The sequence below is a fragment of the Artemia franciscana genome, chromosome 5 (genome assembly GCF_032884065.1).
Source record: "Artemia franciscana chromosome 5, ASM3288406v1, whole genome shotgun sequence".
NCBI lineage: Eukaryota > Metazoa > Arthropoda > Branchiopoda > Anostraca > Artemiidae > Artemia > Artemia franciscana.
The window spans coordinates 15,563,927-15,582,416 of NC_088867.1; the positions used below are offsets into that span (position 1 = coordinate 15,563,927).

An 18,490-nucleotide genomic window follows, 5' to 3' on the forward strand; every position below is an offset into this window, starting at 1 on the left:
ATTAAAAGTTATATATTTCTAATATATACTGGAGATCCGATCTGGAATGCGGCTGAAAAGCTGAGGGGAATAAATATCGGTATGTGTATATTAAACTGAAAATTCACGATCATTTTTTTTTTTATAGTAAAGTGAATGTTATCGTCAACCGGGGAGGTTGTCAGCCCTATTCATGCTAATTTCTGCACATTTTTGCTTTGAATCAGTTATTTATTGTAATTTCTGTTCATTTTGGGTTTCATTATTTATTGATGGTAATTTGTGGTAGTTTTATGCTTGGAAGATTATTTGACTTTATTTCTGATCATTTCTGATTTAATAGAGCTCTTTACTTTCTTTTAAAAACTTGTTTTATGGAATTTTTTTGAAATGGATATAAAAAAACAATCAAAAATAGGGTTATGTAAGGCCAAACGAAAATGCTGAAAAACAAAGCGAATATTTCGGAAGGATAACCACCTCTCTTCTTCAGTGCTGACTGGCCAATATGGCTTAAGAAACGATTTTCAAATAAAGCTATTACTATAGCTTAATAATGTTCTTTTGTTAAAAGCTATAACCATTCAATCATGTAATTAATTTTTTTTAAACCCAAAAATAGTCGTTCGGCTAAGTATAGTTCTGAAAAAAGCATGGCTCTGAAACGCAAGTACGTAAAAAAATAAGAGGAAAATAATATAATTTTTTTAAACAATCATCTAAGGGTTTGTTAGGCACTCGTTTGACCGACTACTGGGTGTTTAATTTTTTGGATTTTAAGTTTAGTGTATTAAGGGGGATGTCTAGGCATGTAGAAGATTATAATTTAAAAGGTAATAGGCTTTTAAATATCCCTTGGAGAAGTAATTTATATCAGCTTACATGAGGATCCAGAAAAGTTCTTTCCTGACAAAAGTAGCTTCTAGTCTACATTGGGGTTCTGAGGTTTGGGTTTTGCTGAAGCAGCTAAGCTAGAATTAGTTCAGCTAATGTATTTTAAGAGAATTTTAGGCTTGGAGGACTCATTTAGCTCAGTGGTACTGGAAGGATATTTGGGGCTTTTCACCTTCAGGAGTGTTAGTTTGGTTAGAATGGTGAAATTTTGGGAGAAAATAATTAGGCTACCTCGAGTTCGGCTTTTTAAGTTAGCTTATTTAGAGAGCTTGAAGGACGGTAGACGTGATTCGTGGCCAAATCAGGTCAAGAAAATACTGGACCTTTGTGGCCTTTCGGTGATGTGGAATGAAGGAAAAGGCCTAATGGGTAAAAGCGTGTCACTATGGAAATAAGTTCAACGAACCCTAAATGGCCATGAAATACAAGAGTGACAAGCTCATAAGGACCAATCTATGTCTTCGAGGTTTTACTCCCAAGCTAAAGACTGTTGGAGGGAGGAGGTTTATTTTAAATTTGGGTTTAATAAAAAGGATTTGAAGAATTTGTTGTTGGTAAGAGGCGATAGTTTGGATTTAGGGGAGAAAAGCAAATGTTTGGGAAAGATTAGGCTGGCGGTCGGCCCTATTTTTGCCCTATGTGTGAGTGTGTGAATGAGAACTTATTTCATTTTGAATCTGAGTGTGAAGAGCTGTCTGAGTTGCGGAATGAATGTTTTTGGACGAGTGTTTGGGAGTGAATGCTGGTTAAATGACCAGATGGATGAGAACGCCTGTGGTATTATACAGTAATAATAATAGTAATAGTAATAGTAATGTAAGTTTCTTCGTTTAGGGATTAAACACAGGGAATCATGTTTGAGGAAATAGCTTTTTACGACTTTTAGGATTTGAATTGTATTATGGTTGGTACTTGTTGGTTAATATTTTGAACCTTGGTGTGTTTCTTTTTTGTCTTTTTGTTGTTCTTTTTTCTTTTATTTATGTTATCTAATTATTATTTATGATTATATAATTATTTATATAACTGTTTATATTTTCTTGTTTGTAGACTGTATTCTGTGCTGCTATGACCCCCAGGCTTTTTGCAATAAATATTATCTTATCATGCCAAAGAATAAACCTCACAAAAACATGTACGACCCCACTATCTAGGTCAATAGCACATAAAAAAGGTTAAAATGGTTAGTATATGCTCTACGCAGGGCCACATCCAATATTTTTTCGGGGAGGGGGGCAAAACATAACCTCTGCGCAAATGCATGTCTCTCTACAGTCAATTCTTTCTATTTTTGTCTCCCAACAGCAGAAAAAGGCAAAGAGGTCCCTTCAAACCTGTGCCCCACCAACAAACCCCCCAAATAGTTCCATTTTTTCAATTCAATGCATTTTCAGCATAATATCCCAATTTTTGGAGCTTTATCGAAGCCTCGTCTCCTCAATTCCTAATATCCGAAACCGAGTAAAAAAGGCCTAATATCACCAACCACTAGTTACCTGCAATTTTAACTCAAGCTGATCTTTTTCGTGATAAGCTATATCTGACAATTTTCCAAGATAGATTCCAACTAGAATTAATTATTTTTATGTAGATTCACAGCAGGTATAGTGACTAAGATTAATACTACAAATTTAAGTTTTTTGTTGTTGTATACAGGACACTGAGGTTATAAAAATGAGATGTCATTTGGAAAGGGGGGGAGGGGTTGTGATCCACTTGAAATCTTGAAGGAGAGTGGAAAGTATTCTTGTAAATGAAATGAAAAGACTTCGAAAAAAAAGTACTATACAAAGAACACTAAATAGACACAAAAGAACCAATCAGGTTTTGTGTATTTTTTACTGTCCTAAAACAATATTTTGCACTTTGCGATTTGGGATATGGCACTATTTTTGATCTTTGACAATATTGACGGAAGCTTAGTTCAGCGTGGGCCCGATATTTAGGGTAGCACAAATGGTGGTACTGACCTGGAGGCAAGGGGATTCGATCCCCTTGACCTGGAGTGTGACAAGCACTCTTTCGAGTGAAATGAAAAGACCTTGGTAAAAAAAAATAAATTCTCTATACAAAGAACACTAAATCAAACAGTTCGCGGTAGCGAACTGTAGTAAGGAGCGACCCGGATCAATAGTAACCAAAACTCTAAAAAATGGAGTCTTAACCATCAAAAGTTACGAGCCTGAGAAAATTTGCACTATTTTAGAAAATAGGGGGAAACACTCCCTAAAAGTCATAAAATCTTAACGAAAATCACACCATCAGATTCAGCATATCAGAGGACCCTACTGTAGAAGTTTCAAGCTCCTATCTACAAAAATGTGGAATATTGTATTTTTTGCCAGAAGGCAGATCACGGATATCGTTTTTTTTTTTTCCCAGGGGTGATCGTATCGCCCCAGTTGTCCTAGAATGTTTCGAGAGGGCTCATTCTAACGGAAATGAAAAGTTCTAGTGCCCTTTTTAAGTGACCAAAAAAATTGGAGGGCACCTAGGCCCCCTCCCATGCTAATTATTTTCCGAAAGTCAACGGATCACAATTCTGAGATAGCCATTTTATTCAGCGTAGTCGAAAAACCTTATAACTATGTCTTTGGGGACGAATTACTCCCCCATTGTCCCCGTGGGAGGGGCTACAAGTTACAAACTTTGACCAGTGCTTACATATAGTAATGCTTATTGGGAAGTGTACAGGCGTTTTCAGGGGGATTTTTTGGTTGGGGAAGGGGTTGAGAAGAGGGGATATGCTGGGGGAGCTTTCCATCGAGGAATTTGTCATGGGTGAAGAAAATTTCCATGAAGGGCGCGCAGGATTTACTAGCATTACTTAAAAAAAACAATGAAAAAATAAATATGAAGAAGTTTTTTCAGCTTTAAGTAAGGAGCAGCATTAAAACTTAAAACGAACAGAAATTATTGCCCATATGAGGGGTTCACCTCCTCCTAATACCTCGCTCTTTACGCTAAAGTAATTTTTAGTAATTTCAACTATTTACTCTACGGCTTTAGTGATTCAGGGGTCATTCTTAATGAATTGGGACAAAATTTAAGCTTTAGTTTAAAGAGCGAGGTACTGACGAGGGGGCGAACCCCCTCATATATGTAATAAAAACATGAGAATACAAAAGTTCTTTACGTAAGCTAATTTATAAGTTACGTATATCTTTTACTAATAAAAAGAGTGGTAAAAACTTAAAAGTTCTAGTTGCCTTTTTAATTAACCGAAAATCTGAGGGCAACTTGGCTTCCTCCCCCGCTCTTTTTTTCAAAATCATTCGATCAAAATCATGAGAAAGCCATTTAGCCAAAAAAAAAAAAATGCAAATTTCGTTTTAAGTATTCCTCTGCAGAGAGCCAAAATCAAAACATGCATTGATTCAAAAACGTTCAGAAATCAAATAAAAAAAAAAGTTTTTTAACTGAAAGTAAGGAGCGACATTAAAACTTAAAACGAACAGAAATTACTTCGTATACGAAAGGGGCTGCTTCCTCATCAACGTCCCGCTCTTTACGCTAAAGTTTTTTACTGTTTTAAAAAGAAGAGTTGAGAGAAAGAATCAAACTTAGGAAAAACTTTTTAATATAAAAAAATGAGCTTCGATAATGAAGTTTTAAGACCTGGCTACATGTATAAGTTCAACACGCTTTGATAATATAATTCGTCAAGACATTTCCGCCCGTCTCTATTCATTTTGGTTCTTTCTGTTCTGTTAGTTTTTCTTCAAAACAGATAGATTCAGCACCCGAGGATTGCTCCAGAAAATGACCCTACCTCAAAGGTACCTTTTAAATCGAGGAGTATAATGAAAAAAGACTGATTATAGTTAATATGGTACTCATATATTTTAGCGGCACCAGTCTAGTTCTTGACCTGATTAGATCAGTTAGATCTGAGAAAAACCCGGTTTAGCTGTCTGTATTCGGAGACAATTAGATTAGACTTAGGGGGAAAAATAACGTTGTAGATGTATTTTAATTTGAATAAATAATATATAAAGTTGGTGTTTTGGTTATGTTCGGCATTTGATATGATGTGTTCTGGGTGGCCTGCTTTCCATAATTCTTTGTCGTAGTTTCCATAATTTTGTTAATAAAGTACTATATTTCGATCATATTTTGGTATATTTCATTAGGATTAACCTAACTTCACTTTTTGAGTGGGGTCGCTATGATACACAAGTACCGTTAACAGAAAATAATTGTGAAAGTAACTCGAAATTCAAAGTTATTTAAAAATAAGATTCGTGGAAACAACCCTCTTGAAGAATGACAACACTTAAATTCGTTTTAACTATTTCCCTCCCTTATCCGAGAATTTTTTCTACGGGAAGCACATAACTAGGAGGGACTATCATCCTCGAGCTATTTTTATATGTACGTTGGTTTTAAATTTTCACAGCACGGGCTGAGAAGAATAACAGCCATCCTCAAATTCCAGAGGACCATGGATCAAACAGGTCGCGGTAACAAACTGTAAGTAAAGAGCGGCCCTTAGGAATAGAAAACTTAGCTTACCCATACACTTGAAATCTGATTCGCGCATATCATTAAGACTTCTTCCTCGAAGGGGGAAGGGTACGTAACATCTTGCATTCATCCTCAGCTTTGTATTCTTCTTCAGCCATCGAGAGAGCCATAAAAGATGGCAATCGCAAACGAATCTGTTGTCGTTAAGACGAAGCACCCGAAGTCTTGGTAATGAGTCAAATACTTCTCGTGGGAGTGAGGTCAAATTGTTGTTATTCATTGTCCTGTAAAAATTATATAGTTTTAGAATTATTTTCACAAGCACATATAAATCAGATGTGTAAAATGCTTATGGGAAAAATAACATAAATCAATTGTTGAAATTCAGCAAAGAATATTTATTCATTCATTTCCTGTTACTTTAGATAGAAAATATGATGACCTTTTTTTTTTCATTCTTCTATTGCTTCTTTAATTCTGGATTATTGCAAGGTATCTCTTATTCTAGACATGTCACAGGCAACGCTCTAGCGTTGCCTATAATAGAGACATAAAGCTTCAATGTTTTTTTTTTTTTTTTTTTTTCAGAGGCCCTTCATATGGAAGGGGTGGTCTTAAAAACTTCTTAGGGGACTCATTCGACTGGAAATCGAAAGTTCTAGTGCCCTTTTTAAGAGTCAAAAGTGATTGGAGGGCTAGTAGCCCTCCCCGTAACCTTTTTTCCCAAATACATCCGATAAAAATTCTGAGGTAACTCTTGTTTAAAAAAACAAGAAATGAGTCGTATAAACTTCAGAGAGGGGCTTATTTGACTGGAAATTAAAAGTTCTAGTTCCATTTTTAAAAATCAAAAGGGATAGGGGGCACCTAGACTCCCCCAAGGGTTCTTTTCGGAAAATTTATCCGATCAAAATCCTGAGATAGCCATTTAGATCAAAATAGTCCAAAGATTAGATAACAAAAAAATTTGGTGTCAACACAACACCCCAGTGCCCGGGGGAAGGATTGTAAGTTATGCCCCATGAGCATATAAGGTTTTTAAGGCAGAGATGGTCGTATAAACTTCGGAGAGGGCTAAAACCTCAAATGATTAAAAACTGAAAGTTCCAGTTCCCTTTTTAAGAGTCAAAAGTGATCAGAGAGCAGCTAGCCCCCCCCCCTCACGCCCTTTTTCCGCCAAATACATGCGATAGAATTTTTGAGACAGTCATTTTGCTCAAAATAGATCAAATATCATATAAAAAAAAAAAAAAAAACTCGAGGCTTTACATGGACCTAGAGAAACCTGGGACAAGTGTTGCAAGTTATGCCCCAGGGACATAAAAGGTTTTTATGGAAGGGGTGGTCGTAAGAACATCAATTGGAAATTGAAAGTTCTAGTTACCTTTTTAAGAGTAAAAAAGGACCGGAGGGCAACTAGCTCCCCACGCCCCCTTTTCCCCAAATCTCTCTGATTGAATTTTTTAGATAGCACTTTGTTCATAATAGACCAAATATCATATAACGAAAATCCGGGATTGACACAACACCCCAGACCCCGACCACAAGTTTTGTAAGTTACGCCCCAAGAGCATATAAGGTTCTCATGAAAGGGACCGTAAAAACTTTGCAAGGGGCTAATTTGATTAGAAATTGGAAGTTTTAAGAGTCAATTCAAGAGTGAAAATTGATCGATGGGCAACTAGCGCACCCTCCACGCCATTTTTCCCCCAAATGAATTCGGTGGAAATTTTCAGATAACAATTTTGTTCAAAGTAGCCCAGGTATCATATAACAATGCCTCAGGGGTTGACACATCCCCGTAGAGCCAAGGGTCATGGGTTGTAAGCTATTCCCCGGGGGTACATAAGGTTTTATGGAAGGAAATGGTCCTATAAAGATTAGAGGAGGCTCATTTGATTGGAATTTGAAAGTTTTAGTTCCCCATTTTAAGAGCCAAAAATGATCAGAAGGTAACAGGCACCCCACGCCCACTTTTCTCCAAATGCATCCGATCGAAAATTTGAGATAGCAATTGTGTTCAAAATAGTCAAAGGTTATATAACAATGCCTTGGGGTTGATAGAACCCGCAGATCCCTGGGGAAGGTTTATAAGTCATGCCCCGAGACATATAAGGTTTTTATGGAAAAGGTGGCCGTATAAAGTTTGGAGGAGGTTCAAACAAGCCCCCGTCTCACGCCCTCTTTCACCCAAATGTGTCGGATCAAAACTTTGAGATAGCCATTTTGTTCAAAATAGTCCAAATGTCAAATAACTATGGTTCCGAGTTAGAGCCCCCTCTCTAACACTCGGGGAAATAGTTATAAATTGTGCTAGTTACCCACTGTTAACATATGATTTTTTATGGAAGGCGTGGAGGTATAAACTTTGGAGGAGGCCAATGGATTGGAAAATCGAAATTTCTTTTGCCCTTTTTAAGAGTCGAAAGCGGTCAGAGGGCAAACAACCCCTCCCCTCGCACTTTTTTTCCCAAATACATTCGATTGAAAACTTGAAACATTTATTTTGTTCAAAATACTCCCAAATTCAAATAACTATAACTTGGAGGTTAAAAATCCTCCGTAGCCCCTGGGGCAAGGTTTGTACCTTGTGCAAGTTGCCCATTGTTAACACATAGGGTTTTGTGAAAGGGGGTCGTATTAACTCTGGAATTCTTTTCTTAAGAGTCAAAAGTAACCAAAGGGCAACCAGACCCTTCCCGTTCCATCCCACCCCCTTTTCAAAAAGGCATCCGGTCAATATTTTGAAATTTTATTCAAAATAGCCCAAAGGCCAAATAACTATGCTTTCCAGGGTTTAACACCCCCCCCCCCCCAGTCCCCAAGGAAAGGGCTGTAAGCTATGCAAGTTGCTTATTGTTACTTTGATACTTGGGTTTACGGGCAACTTTTATTTACGGGCAAGGGCTGTAAGTTACCTAAGTTGTATATTGCTACTTTGGTTCTTTTTTTATTTTGATACTTTTTTACTTAGATACTTTCTTTACTTTGAAACTTTGGCAATCAAGAACGAACAGAAATTAATTAAAAAAGAAAAAATCGAAAAAAAAAGTTTTCAAAGAAAAGTGAAGGCCATGTTGAACTTAGACCAGCAGAAATAAAAACCTATATTAATTCAAACTCGAAACGGCCAGAAATTACTATAAATGAATAAATGAAACCCAAAACGAACAGAAATGAAATAAATAATCATAGCAAACCAACATTCAACAGGTGCCATATAAATGAATAAATACATCTTAAAACGAGCAAAACTTAAACTGAATATGCAAATCAAGCTTAAAATCAACAAAAATCTTGGAGAAGGGGGAATAAACAGATAAAAATAATACAGATAATACAGATAAAAAAATTTCTTTACGTGATTAACTTTAAGTCCGGGCTTACAGTTTAATGCATATATGTCGCCTATATTTTTATTTCGGAGGGGCAGGGAGGAGGCGAAGGGGGTAATGTTTTAACAGCGTTAATGATCTCCAAATAATACTTTATTTATCTGCCCTGCTCTTTGGAATAAGCAGATAGTGAGAATGTAGTGATATACCTTTAACTCCGCAAGTGCAAGACCTCCCGGCTCAATTGCAATAAAGGAGATAGTATATCCATTAATTACGAATCTATTTGCAGTCGCAAAAAAGAGACGCAAGAGTCATCAACAATTTATTACTCATTTCGAGCTTGGAATCTAGCCTTTAACTTTAACACCCGGCGAAGACTGTCAGACGACAGACATAAAAACAAACCGTTCCGTACACTCTTTTATGAAGATCCGAGAATTTTTTTGCCCACCCCTTGCCCAAGATTTGGTGTCACCCTGTCCTTCCCCCTTACAAAATTGCCCTAAAAAGTCTCAGCTCAATTACCCAGCCGTCAGACAGAGCAAGATAGACTTACTAAGTAGAAATTGAGAAGTATCTGTTTACGAAGGGAAAAGATCCCCCTAACTTTTCATCAAATTTTCAGACATCTGCCATCGTAAAAAATTGTTTTTCTCCACAAATGCAACTCTTACCCCCCCCCCCACCAAAAAAGGATATCTTAAAATGTTGCTGTTTAATTATAAAAATTCTAACGTTGGGAATGTGAATTAATGCGGTTTAATGCGGATTATTGCGGGAAAATTCTAACGTTGGGCACTAGTCCATGACTCCAAGGTTGAGAGTCCGATTCTCTACTATCGGCGCAAAACGAACACAAATTATTCTGTATATGAAGGAGGCTGTCCCCTTCTCAACGCCTCGCTCTTTACGCTAAAGTTTTTTATTGAATTAAAATTTAGAGTTATAACAGAGAGTAAAACTTTAGCGTGAACAGCTAGGCGTTGAAGAGGGCACAACACTTTTCATATACGGAGAATTTTCTGCTCGTTTAAAGTTTCAAAGTCGCTCCTTACTTTCAGTTTAATTTTTTTTTTTTTTTGCTTATTTTCTGAAAGTTTTTCAGCTAATGCAGATCAAAATTTGGCTCACCATAAATGAGAAATTAAAACGAAATTTGCATATTAATTTTGGTAAATTTATTCTGCATATGAAGAGCTGTCCCCTCCTCAATACCTCGTTTTTTATGCTAAAGCTCTTAGTAGTTTCGAAAAAGGTTTCTATTCTAATTAAACAGCCCCCGTAATTCGCTACACTGGAGCAAGGTATTGAGGAGGGGGTAGCCTTTACTATATGGAATAATTTCTGTTCGTTTTGAGTTTTAATGTTGCTTCTTACTTTCAGTTAAAAAAACTGTTTCTTTTTATTTAATTTCCCATCGTTTTTCAAATAACACCGGTAAATCTGGCTCACCCCCCATGAAATATATCCCCCCCTCACAGAAAATTCCACCGTGGAAATTTAATCCAAAGTAAAGTGCACAGCCCCCGTCAAATGCCCTCCAGACAGTTCCAACTTCTTTGAGAATCCTCCCTCCCCGTAAAATTACTTGCGGACGATTCCGCTTGAAAAATTCTCCTTATCGTTCTTTCATTCGAATAAGACTTTAATATCTAATCGATTTCTCGATCACTCCAGAAATGCCTCCTTCCGTGGAAAGTATTTCCCGGAAATCAAAACACGTGGAAAATAGCCCCGGGAACATCTCCACATATAGAATTTGGCAAAGAGAATGTAAAACATTAAAAAGAATTTCGTATAGTAATCCTGCCAAATCCCCCCAGTGTAACATTTCCCCTGGAAAATTCACTCCCGGAAACTCCCTCCCCAAGGAAGATGCTCCCTATAGAAACCCACTCCAAACACATCCCCCCACAAAAAAATGTCTGATTACTTCCCAGTAACAAATTCTACACGTAAACAATGGGCAAATTTCATGACTTATAGGTCTTTCCCCGCGGACTGTGGGGGGACGTTTTACACCTAAAGACATAGTTAGTTGATATTTGAACTATACTGAACAAAATGGCTGTCTCAAAATTTTAATCAAATAACTTTCAGGGAAAATGGGCGTGAGAGGGGGGGCAGTTGCCCTCCAATCTTTTTAATCATTTAAAAAGGGCGCTACAACTTTAATTTCCGTTCGAGTGCACCCTCTCTCGATCTTCTAGAACCATCATATCAATACGATCATCCATGGGGAAAAAAACAACAAATAAACATGCATCTGTGATTTGCTTTCTGGCAAAAATAGCACTTCAGCGACTTCTGGCAAACTTCTAAAGGAGGGTTCTCTGGTACGCTGAATGTGATGGCATTATTTTCATTAAGATTCCTTGAATTTTGAGGAGTGTCTTCCCCTAGTTTTTAAAATCCCGGCCAACTTTCTTAGGCTCGTAACTTTTGATGTATAACACCAAAACTGATGAACCTTATATTTAGAAGCAGTATAATAAGCTGATTCTTTTAATGTATCTACTGATATTAAAATTCCGTTTTTAAGGGTTTCGGTTACTATTGAGCAGAGTCGTTCTTTAATTACAGTTCGTTATCACGAACTGTTTTATTTCCAATATTTTTGAAATATTAAGCCAAGGATGCATTAACACAGGTCTTGACTTTAACCCCGAAAAGTCAGAAACAGGAATTTTTCAACTGGAAAAACTTGCCTGGGCCGTCTTCAATCAGTCTACGAAGCTTTGAAGTTAAACCTGTCGAGCAGATAACATAGCTTGGACTCCCTATTGGGTCATATCTTCAACATACTTGTCTGCTGCTAATACCCCATATTCAGCGCCGCATCTGCACTGGATATGTTTCACTCATTAAAGCGAAGATCCACCTTAAAAGAGCAACACTCGCAACTGTAATGCCTCAAGACAATGCCCCAATGCCAAGACAATTGTAATGCCTCATATTCTTTATTGTGCACGCCTTATGAAAATCTTTACTCGGACACATAACAAAAAATCAGGTTCCATTATTTCAAATTTTCAAAATACCTACTTCGCCTTCCCCCGTGCACTCCAAATACAAAACTGATAAAATATTACAAGATCACAAAATTATATGTATCAGTTGAGAAGCAAATCCGAAATCATAATTCAAAGGCTCACAACCACCAGTAGGATAATTTACTTCTATAGCAATCGGGTGATTTGTTTTATTAGTTGTATCGTTTATTTGTAAGCAATGTTTGTAGGTAAGATCACAAATAAACCATATGTAGCAGTCGAGAAGCAAATTTGATGTTTAATTGGTTGTATTGTTTATTTGTATGTGATGTTTGGTTTATTTATTGACTCTATGGTATTTTTGTGTTTTATGATTTTTCTTCAGTTTTGCTTTGTGTTGTTTTCTTTGCTTCTTCATTATTTTGTTAATCCGACGGTTTATCAATCAATTTTTTCATTAGTTAATAAACCTTTCCAGGTTCGCAGTAGTTTCTATTAAATTTGAAGTAAATACGTATTAAATCAAAATTTTTCTGGGACCTTTCGCATTAACGATTTGCTTGTCTTTGCCATAACAGTGTGATCTACCCGTAAATACAAGACCTCCTGGTTCATTGTCAAGAAAGGAGATACTAGATTCATTTACTACCATCTATTGGCAGTCGCAAAAAATAAACGTAATCGTCATTAACATTTTATTGCTCATTCGAAGCTTGGCATCTGACCTCTAACATAAACACCCAGTTAGTAACACATTGGCGTATTTTCCTTATTTATGGGATCAAATGCCAAACTTTCCCAAACAGGTCACAAAGTTCGAATTCATTACATTTTGCCTGATTAAGTCACAAGTGCGTAATTAAATGTCACAAATGAAAATTGTTTAGTCTAATGGGTGAAACAATAAACTTTTCACGACCAAGAAGTGACAAAATATTTTTTCTAACACTTCGGTTTGATTGATAGTAGAAGGCTAAACCGGGATGGACTTGGATAATCTAAGACATCAAAATGCAATATAACGAGGCAGATCAGGGGCATAGGTGCCAATCGGGAGGGGGGGGTAAAAAAAAGTACCCCCCTTGTTTTTGAAAAATACACTTTTCTGCATCTCCATCTGGAAAAAAAATCCTGGCCCTCCCATCGCATTTTTTTTGAATTGAAGGATGGACCTCTTTGAAATTAAATTAAAAAAAAGTTTTTTTTTAACTACAAGTAAGGAGCGACATTAAAACTTAAAACGAACAGAAATTACACCGTATATGAAAGGGGTTGTCCCTCCGCAACACCTCGCTCTTTACGCTAAGCTTAAAGCTCTTAAGCGAGGCGCTCTTCTAAAATATCAAACAGTTCGTGGTAACGAACTGTAGTAAGGAGCGACCCGGCTCAATAGTAACCAAAACTCTAAAAAATTGAAGTTTGATATCAATAGCTACATCAAAAGAATCGAATTTTAATGCTGATTTTGAATATATAAGTTGCATCAAGTTTAATGTTACCCATCAAAAGTTACGAGCCTGAGAAAATTTGCCTTATTTAGGAAAATAGGGGGAAACACCACCTAAAAGTCATAGGATCTTAACGAAAATGACACCATCAGATTCAGCGTATCAGAAAACCCTACTGTAGAAGTTTCAAGCTCCTATCTACAAAAATGTGGAATTTTGTATTTTTTGCCAGAAGACAAATCACGGGTGCGTGTTTATTTGTTGTTTTTTTTTTCCAGGGATCATCGTATTGACCAAGTGGTCCTAGAATGTCGAAAGAGGGCTCATTCTAACGGAAATGAAAAGTTCTAGTGCCCTTTTTAAGTGACCAAAAAATTGGAGGGCATCTAGGCCCCCTCCCACGCTCATTTTTTTCCCAAAGTCAACGGATTAAAATTCTGAGATAGCCATTTTGTTCAGCATAGTCGAAAACCTTAATAACTATGTCTTTGGGGATGACTTACTCCCCCACAATCCCTGGGGGAGGGGCTGCAAGTTACAAACTTTGACCAGTGTTTACATATAGTAATGGTTATTGGGAAGTGTACAGACGTTTTCAGGGGGATTTTATTTTGTTTGGGGGTGGGGCTGAGGAGAGGGGGCTATGTTGGAGGATCTTTCCTTGGAGGAATCTGTCATGGGGGAAGAAAAATACAATGAAAAGGGCGCAGGATTCTCTAGCATTACTATAAGAAAACAATGAAAAATAAACATGAAAACGGTTTTTTAAATGAAAGGAAGAAGTAGCATTGAAACTTAAAACGAACAGAGATTATTCCACATATGAGGGGTTCTAAAAATACTTTAGCATAAAGAGCGAGGTATTTAGGAGGAGATAAATACCTTGCTCTTTATGCTAAAGTATTTTTAGTAATTTCAACTATTTATTCTACGGCCTTTCTGATTCAGGGGTCATTCTTAAAGAATTGGGACAAAACTTACGATTTAGTGTAAAGAGCGAGGTATTAACGAGGGTACAAACCCCTTCGTATACATAATAAAAATATAAGGTTATGAAAGTTTGTTACGTAAGTTAATTCTTAAGTTACGTATATTTTTTACTAATAAAAACGTTCGTTAAAAATTAAAAGTTCTAGTTGCCTTTTTAAGTAACAAAAAAGTTAGAGGGCAACTAGGCCTCCTTCTCCACCCCTTATTTCTCAAAATCGTCTGATCAAAACTAAGAGAAAGCCATTTAGCCAAAAAAAGAATTAATATACAAATTTCATTTTAATAATTTATGTGCGGAGAGCCAAAACCAAACATGCATTAATTCAAAAACGTTCAGAAATTAAATAAAAAAAACTAATTTTTTTAGCTGAAAGTAAGGAGCGACATTAAAACTTAAAACGAACAGAAATTACTCCGTATATGAAATGGGTTGTCCCCTCCACAATCCCTCGCTCTTTACGCTAAAGTTTGACTCTTTGCCACAATTCTACTTTTTAAAACAATTAAAAGCTTTAGCGTAAAGAGCGAGGGATTGCGGAGGGGACAACCCATTTCATATACGGAGTAATTTTTGTTCGTTTTAAGTTTTAATGTCGCTCCTTACTTTCAGCTAAAAAAATTAGTTTTTTTTTATTTAATTTCTTTAAAAAGCTACCTAAAAAAATTATTTCTTGGTACCTTTTGTCCAAAATTAACAGGGCGGATGTATTTTGAATCAGTTAGAAATAACGATCTTTTCACAATTTAGAAAGACTTAAAATTAATTTTAGCGAAACTTTAAATCATTAAGCCCCAACAATCGAACGCTTCGCCAAGCCTAGAGCATTCAAAATTCTCTTCCTTTTATATTCTGATATAAAAAAATACAAAATATAATAAAAAAACACTTAGGGACATGGAGTATAAACCTCATCTTTAAAACGTTGTTTTATGCCCTAACGAGTACGCTTTGAGGGAGGGACGGAGGATATACCACCATCTCAGCTGCATATTTTGGCTCAATTAACTTGCCAATTATTTCACAGAAATCATTTTTGGGAATAAAATATTCGCAGCTTCAATGTAAAAAAAAAGAATAATAGCACTAAAGGCCCTTATCATTATTATTATTATTAAATTTTCACGTCTTTTCTGACAATTATGCCCCCTCCTTTCCCAAATCGTGTGAATTGTACGATCTTGCTATGATTTCTTATATTTTGTATAAAGAATTTACGTATTTTCTTACTGTTTTCGTTGTGAACCCCCCTCCCTCACCGAAAAAAATTTCTGCGTAGAACCTTGAAATAGATGATTCTCGAAAAAAATTTCTGTTTTACGAATGATTAAGCGAGAAAAAATAGGTTTCATTTAAATAAACAAGATTTTCAATGCTCCGAACTTGATTTTGCTTCCCTTTTATGGCAAAATCCATGGCACAATGCAACCAAAGACTAAGGGCCATGGCCGTATCCACGGGGCAGAGGGTGCCGGGTTCCTCCCCCTGGAACCCGGGGAAACTAATAAAAAAGTAATAAAAATACATATGAACAAATTTGGTTGCCCTTTTTAAGTTTCTTTTTCTGTAACCCATTTCTTAACAAAATCCCCGTATACAGCCATAGCCTGATATGTCACAAGCCAACCACAAACCTAGGTTTTTAGAGAAAAACCAAAAAATTATTTCTTAGACCACACTGCTTTTCCATTTACGAAAAATTAAGCAAGAAAAACGGGTTTCGTTAAATAAAGCACTACCAAAGAATAAAAAAAACATTATTTTATTTGTTCTTTGTCACTGCTTTATTTAAATTAAACTGTTTTTCTTGCTCAGTTTTTCGTAAATGGAAAACCAGTGTGTTCTAAGAAATAATTTTCTGGTTTAAGCGGTTGAGAGGCAGAAAATGAATCCAGCGTTGCCATATGTAAGGTGACGCAGCTTTAAAAGCAAAAACCTGCTGAAGGCATAATACACCAATGGAAAATACACCAAAAGCATGACTTTTCGAAAAATTCGCTGGTTTCAAGAAGTGAATATTAAACTACCTAAAAAAAAACCTAAAAATATCGCGCGTAAAACTACCTAAAAATATCGCAATTGTGTCATCTGCCTGCAGTAGGTGAGCCTCGTAAACGGATAGAAGGTTTGTTCCCCAGCAAAAAACCTATTTTCGTAGCATAGAGACTAGGTTCGACTTGCTTTTGGTCATTTAAAACAGCCGAATTAACTTGCACAAAAACACATATATAAATGACAAAACTCACAATATTTCCAAGTCCTTCATCCCTCTGAATGCCGCTTCATCGACACACGTAATTTGATTGTTATCCAATAGCCTGCAAAGAAAAAAACTATTAGAGCAAGTGTCTTTAACAATGACGGGTATTTATTACTGTTTCAGCAAATTGCTATTTTCGCTTTCACTTTGTAGTCTGATTAATTGGCTAAATTCTAAATGAACTTCAATTACTTGTATCCCATACTCAATTACAAAATTCCAGAGTTTGAAACCATTGCCTTATACTATAAATACCTTATATGAGAACCGGCATATTTATACTTATTTGACTATAGTTGCACATATATTCGGTTCTTGGGGGGGGGGGGGGGTACAGCAGAATTTTCCACGAGGGAGGAGGTCCAGATATCACTACTTTTCAATTCTCTAATAAGGGGAGGGGGCACAGACTAATCCGAGGGAAGCTCCTCTAAATAGGTTTAAGTACAATAATGACAACCAATCCCCTGTTTCAAACTACCAAAAAATGTGGTCCTTATACAGGATAACCCCCCCCCGAAAAAATAGACCTGTGCCCACTTTCTGATATATCCCCTCCACTCAGTAAAAAATCATCCTTATTTCTCAAGACCATATTAATAGAACTAGAACTCAATTTAAGCTAGAGGGTTTGACCTCCCTTCTTTCACCCGAAATGTTTGTTCGACTCGTAAAAATGAGAAAAAAAATAATAAAAACAAATTTCTGAAGTATATTTATAAGTTTTCTGTACCCCCTTCCGCAGAAAAAAAATCTTGGGTACGGCCCTGGAATACTTAGTTAAACATAAATTTTCATACATTTTTTAATTTTTGAGTGCTCAAAGAAAAATAATTTAAAAAAAATTGGAACCTTATTGTCATTCTCTCGCAAAATTGTAAAAATGTCAGACATGCCCTTTCGTTTAGGAAACGACAACTCCATCAATATTATGATCCAGGTAAATCCACAAATGACAATCTATAGTGGTTTTGCAATTCCAGAAATGATACAAGGACCATTAAACATATTTTTAATAAAAAGCAAAACAAATAATATTTATTTCAACCGTCTGTACCAAAAGGAATGGACTGAGAGGAGCATAGCAAAGAAAATTAAAGGAAAAATGAAAACACTGATTCAAACAACATATAAATAATAAATAAATATAATAAATATATAATAGCTTTATAATAAATAAAGCAGAGCTTAACTGCTTAAGCTCCACAATTAAGTGCAAATTCACAATATTTTCACGACGTTACGTCCGTTTTCAAAGAAATATAAAAAATTATAACTTTCTTGCAAAAATGAAAGAACAACAATGAAAGAACAGGCCCACGTTCAGAAAGCGAGAAAAAACTCCAATGCAGGACAAGAGAAAATATAAGTGGGCTCAAAAAAGCATTTATAGCCTGCCAAAGATTATCTTATGACGCTGGTCTTTCACTCAAGCTAGCAGCCCATAAGGAACCTCCTGACTTTTCTTTCATCACTGTTATCACAAAAGTTTTCAGATCGTTAATGTATCCTCCCCTTCCCTCTCGAACCTTCACATCCTATATATACAGGTTAAATTTTACATCCCACTCCCATTCCCGAAACAGGTCAAAAATCCAGTTAGCTAGCAATTATGGTTGATTTTATACATATTTCTCATGAAAATTGTGACCCGTCAACGTAATTGCTGCTGTATCCGATCTACAATAGAAATGGCGTGACGAGTCTCCATATAACAGAGATAAAACAAATTTTCTTTTAGCGTTGATACCACAATTGTTTCCTTCACTTTACTTTCGAACCTTCCCCTCCACGGAAATTATTTTGGCCCCCAACCCTATGAGAAACTCATCAATATGCCTAAATAGAACAGGTGATGAAAAATAAAAGAAAGAACTGATGAAAATATATTGGGAAACAAAATAGACAAAAAACCGAAAAGTTTCGGTAAACAAAAAAATATTGTAGAATATATATCGGAATAATAATTTGCGAGGGAAATTTTAGAACACAACCCCTAGTATCACTAAGAAGTTTATAAGAGTGAAAGGAAAACAAAAGGTATACTTACAGGTGCCTCATAGCTCCTGCACCTCTAAAGGTCCTTTTGCTGATAGCTACTAATAAATTGTGGCTCAAATCTC

General features: G+C 36.2%; 1 protein-coding gene across 3 annotated transcripts in view; it reads right to left on the bottom strand.

Moving 5' to 3' along the window:
* LOC136027015 (protein slit-like) overlaps window positions 1-18,490 on the bottom strand; it is a 303,464-nt gene that overhangs the window by 194,697 nt on the left and 90,277 nt on the right. For all 3 annotated transcript variants that reach the window (XM_065703919.1, XM_065703918.1, XM_065703917.1), the window contains exons 5-7: window positions 18,418-18,489; window positions 16,354-16,425; window positions 5,389-5,624 (exon numbers count right to left, since the gene is read on the bottom strand). In XM_065703919.1, the coding sequence (XP_065559991.1) occupies window positions 5,389-5,624; window positions 16,354-16,425; window positions 18,418-18,489 (380 nt within the window). The remainder of the gene's footprint in view (window positions 1-5,388; window positions 5,625-16,353; window positions 16,426-18,417; window position 18,490) is intronic.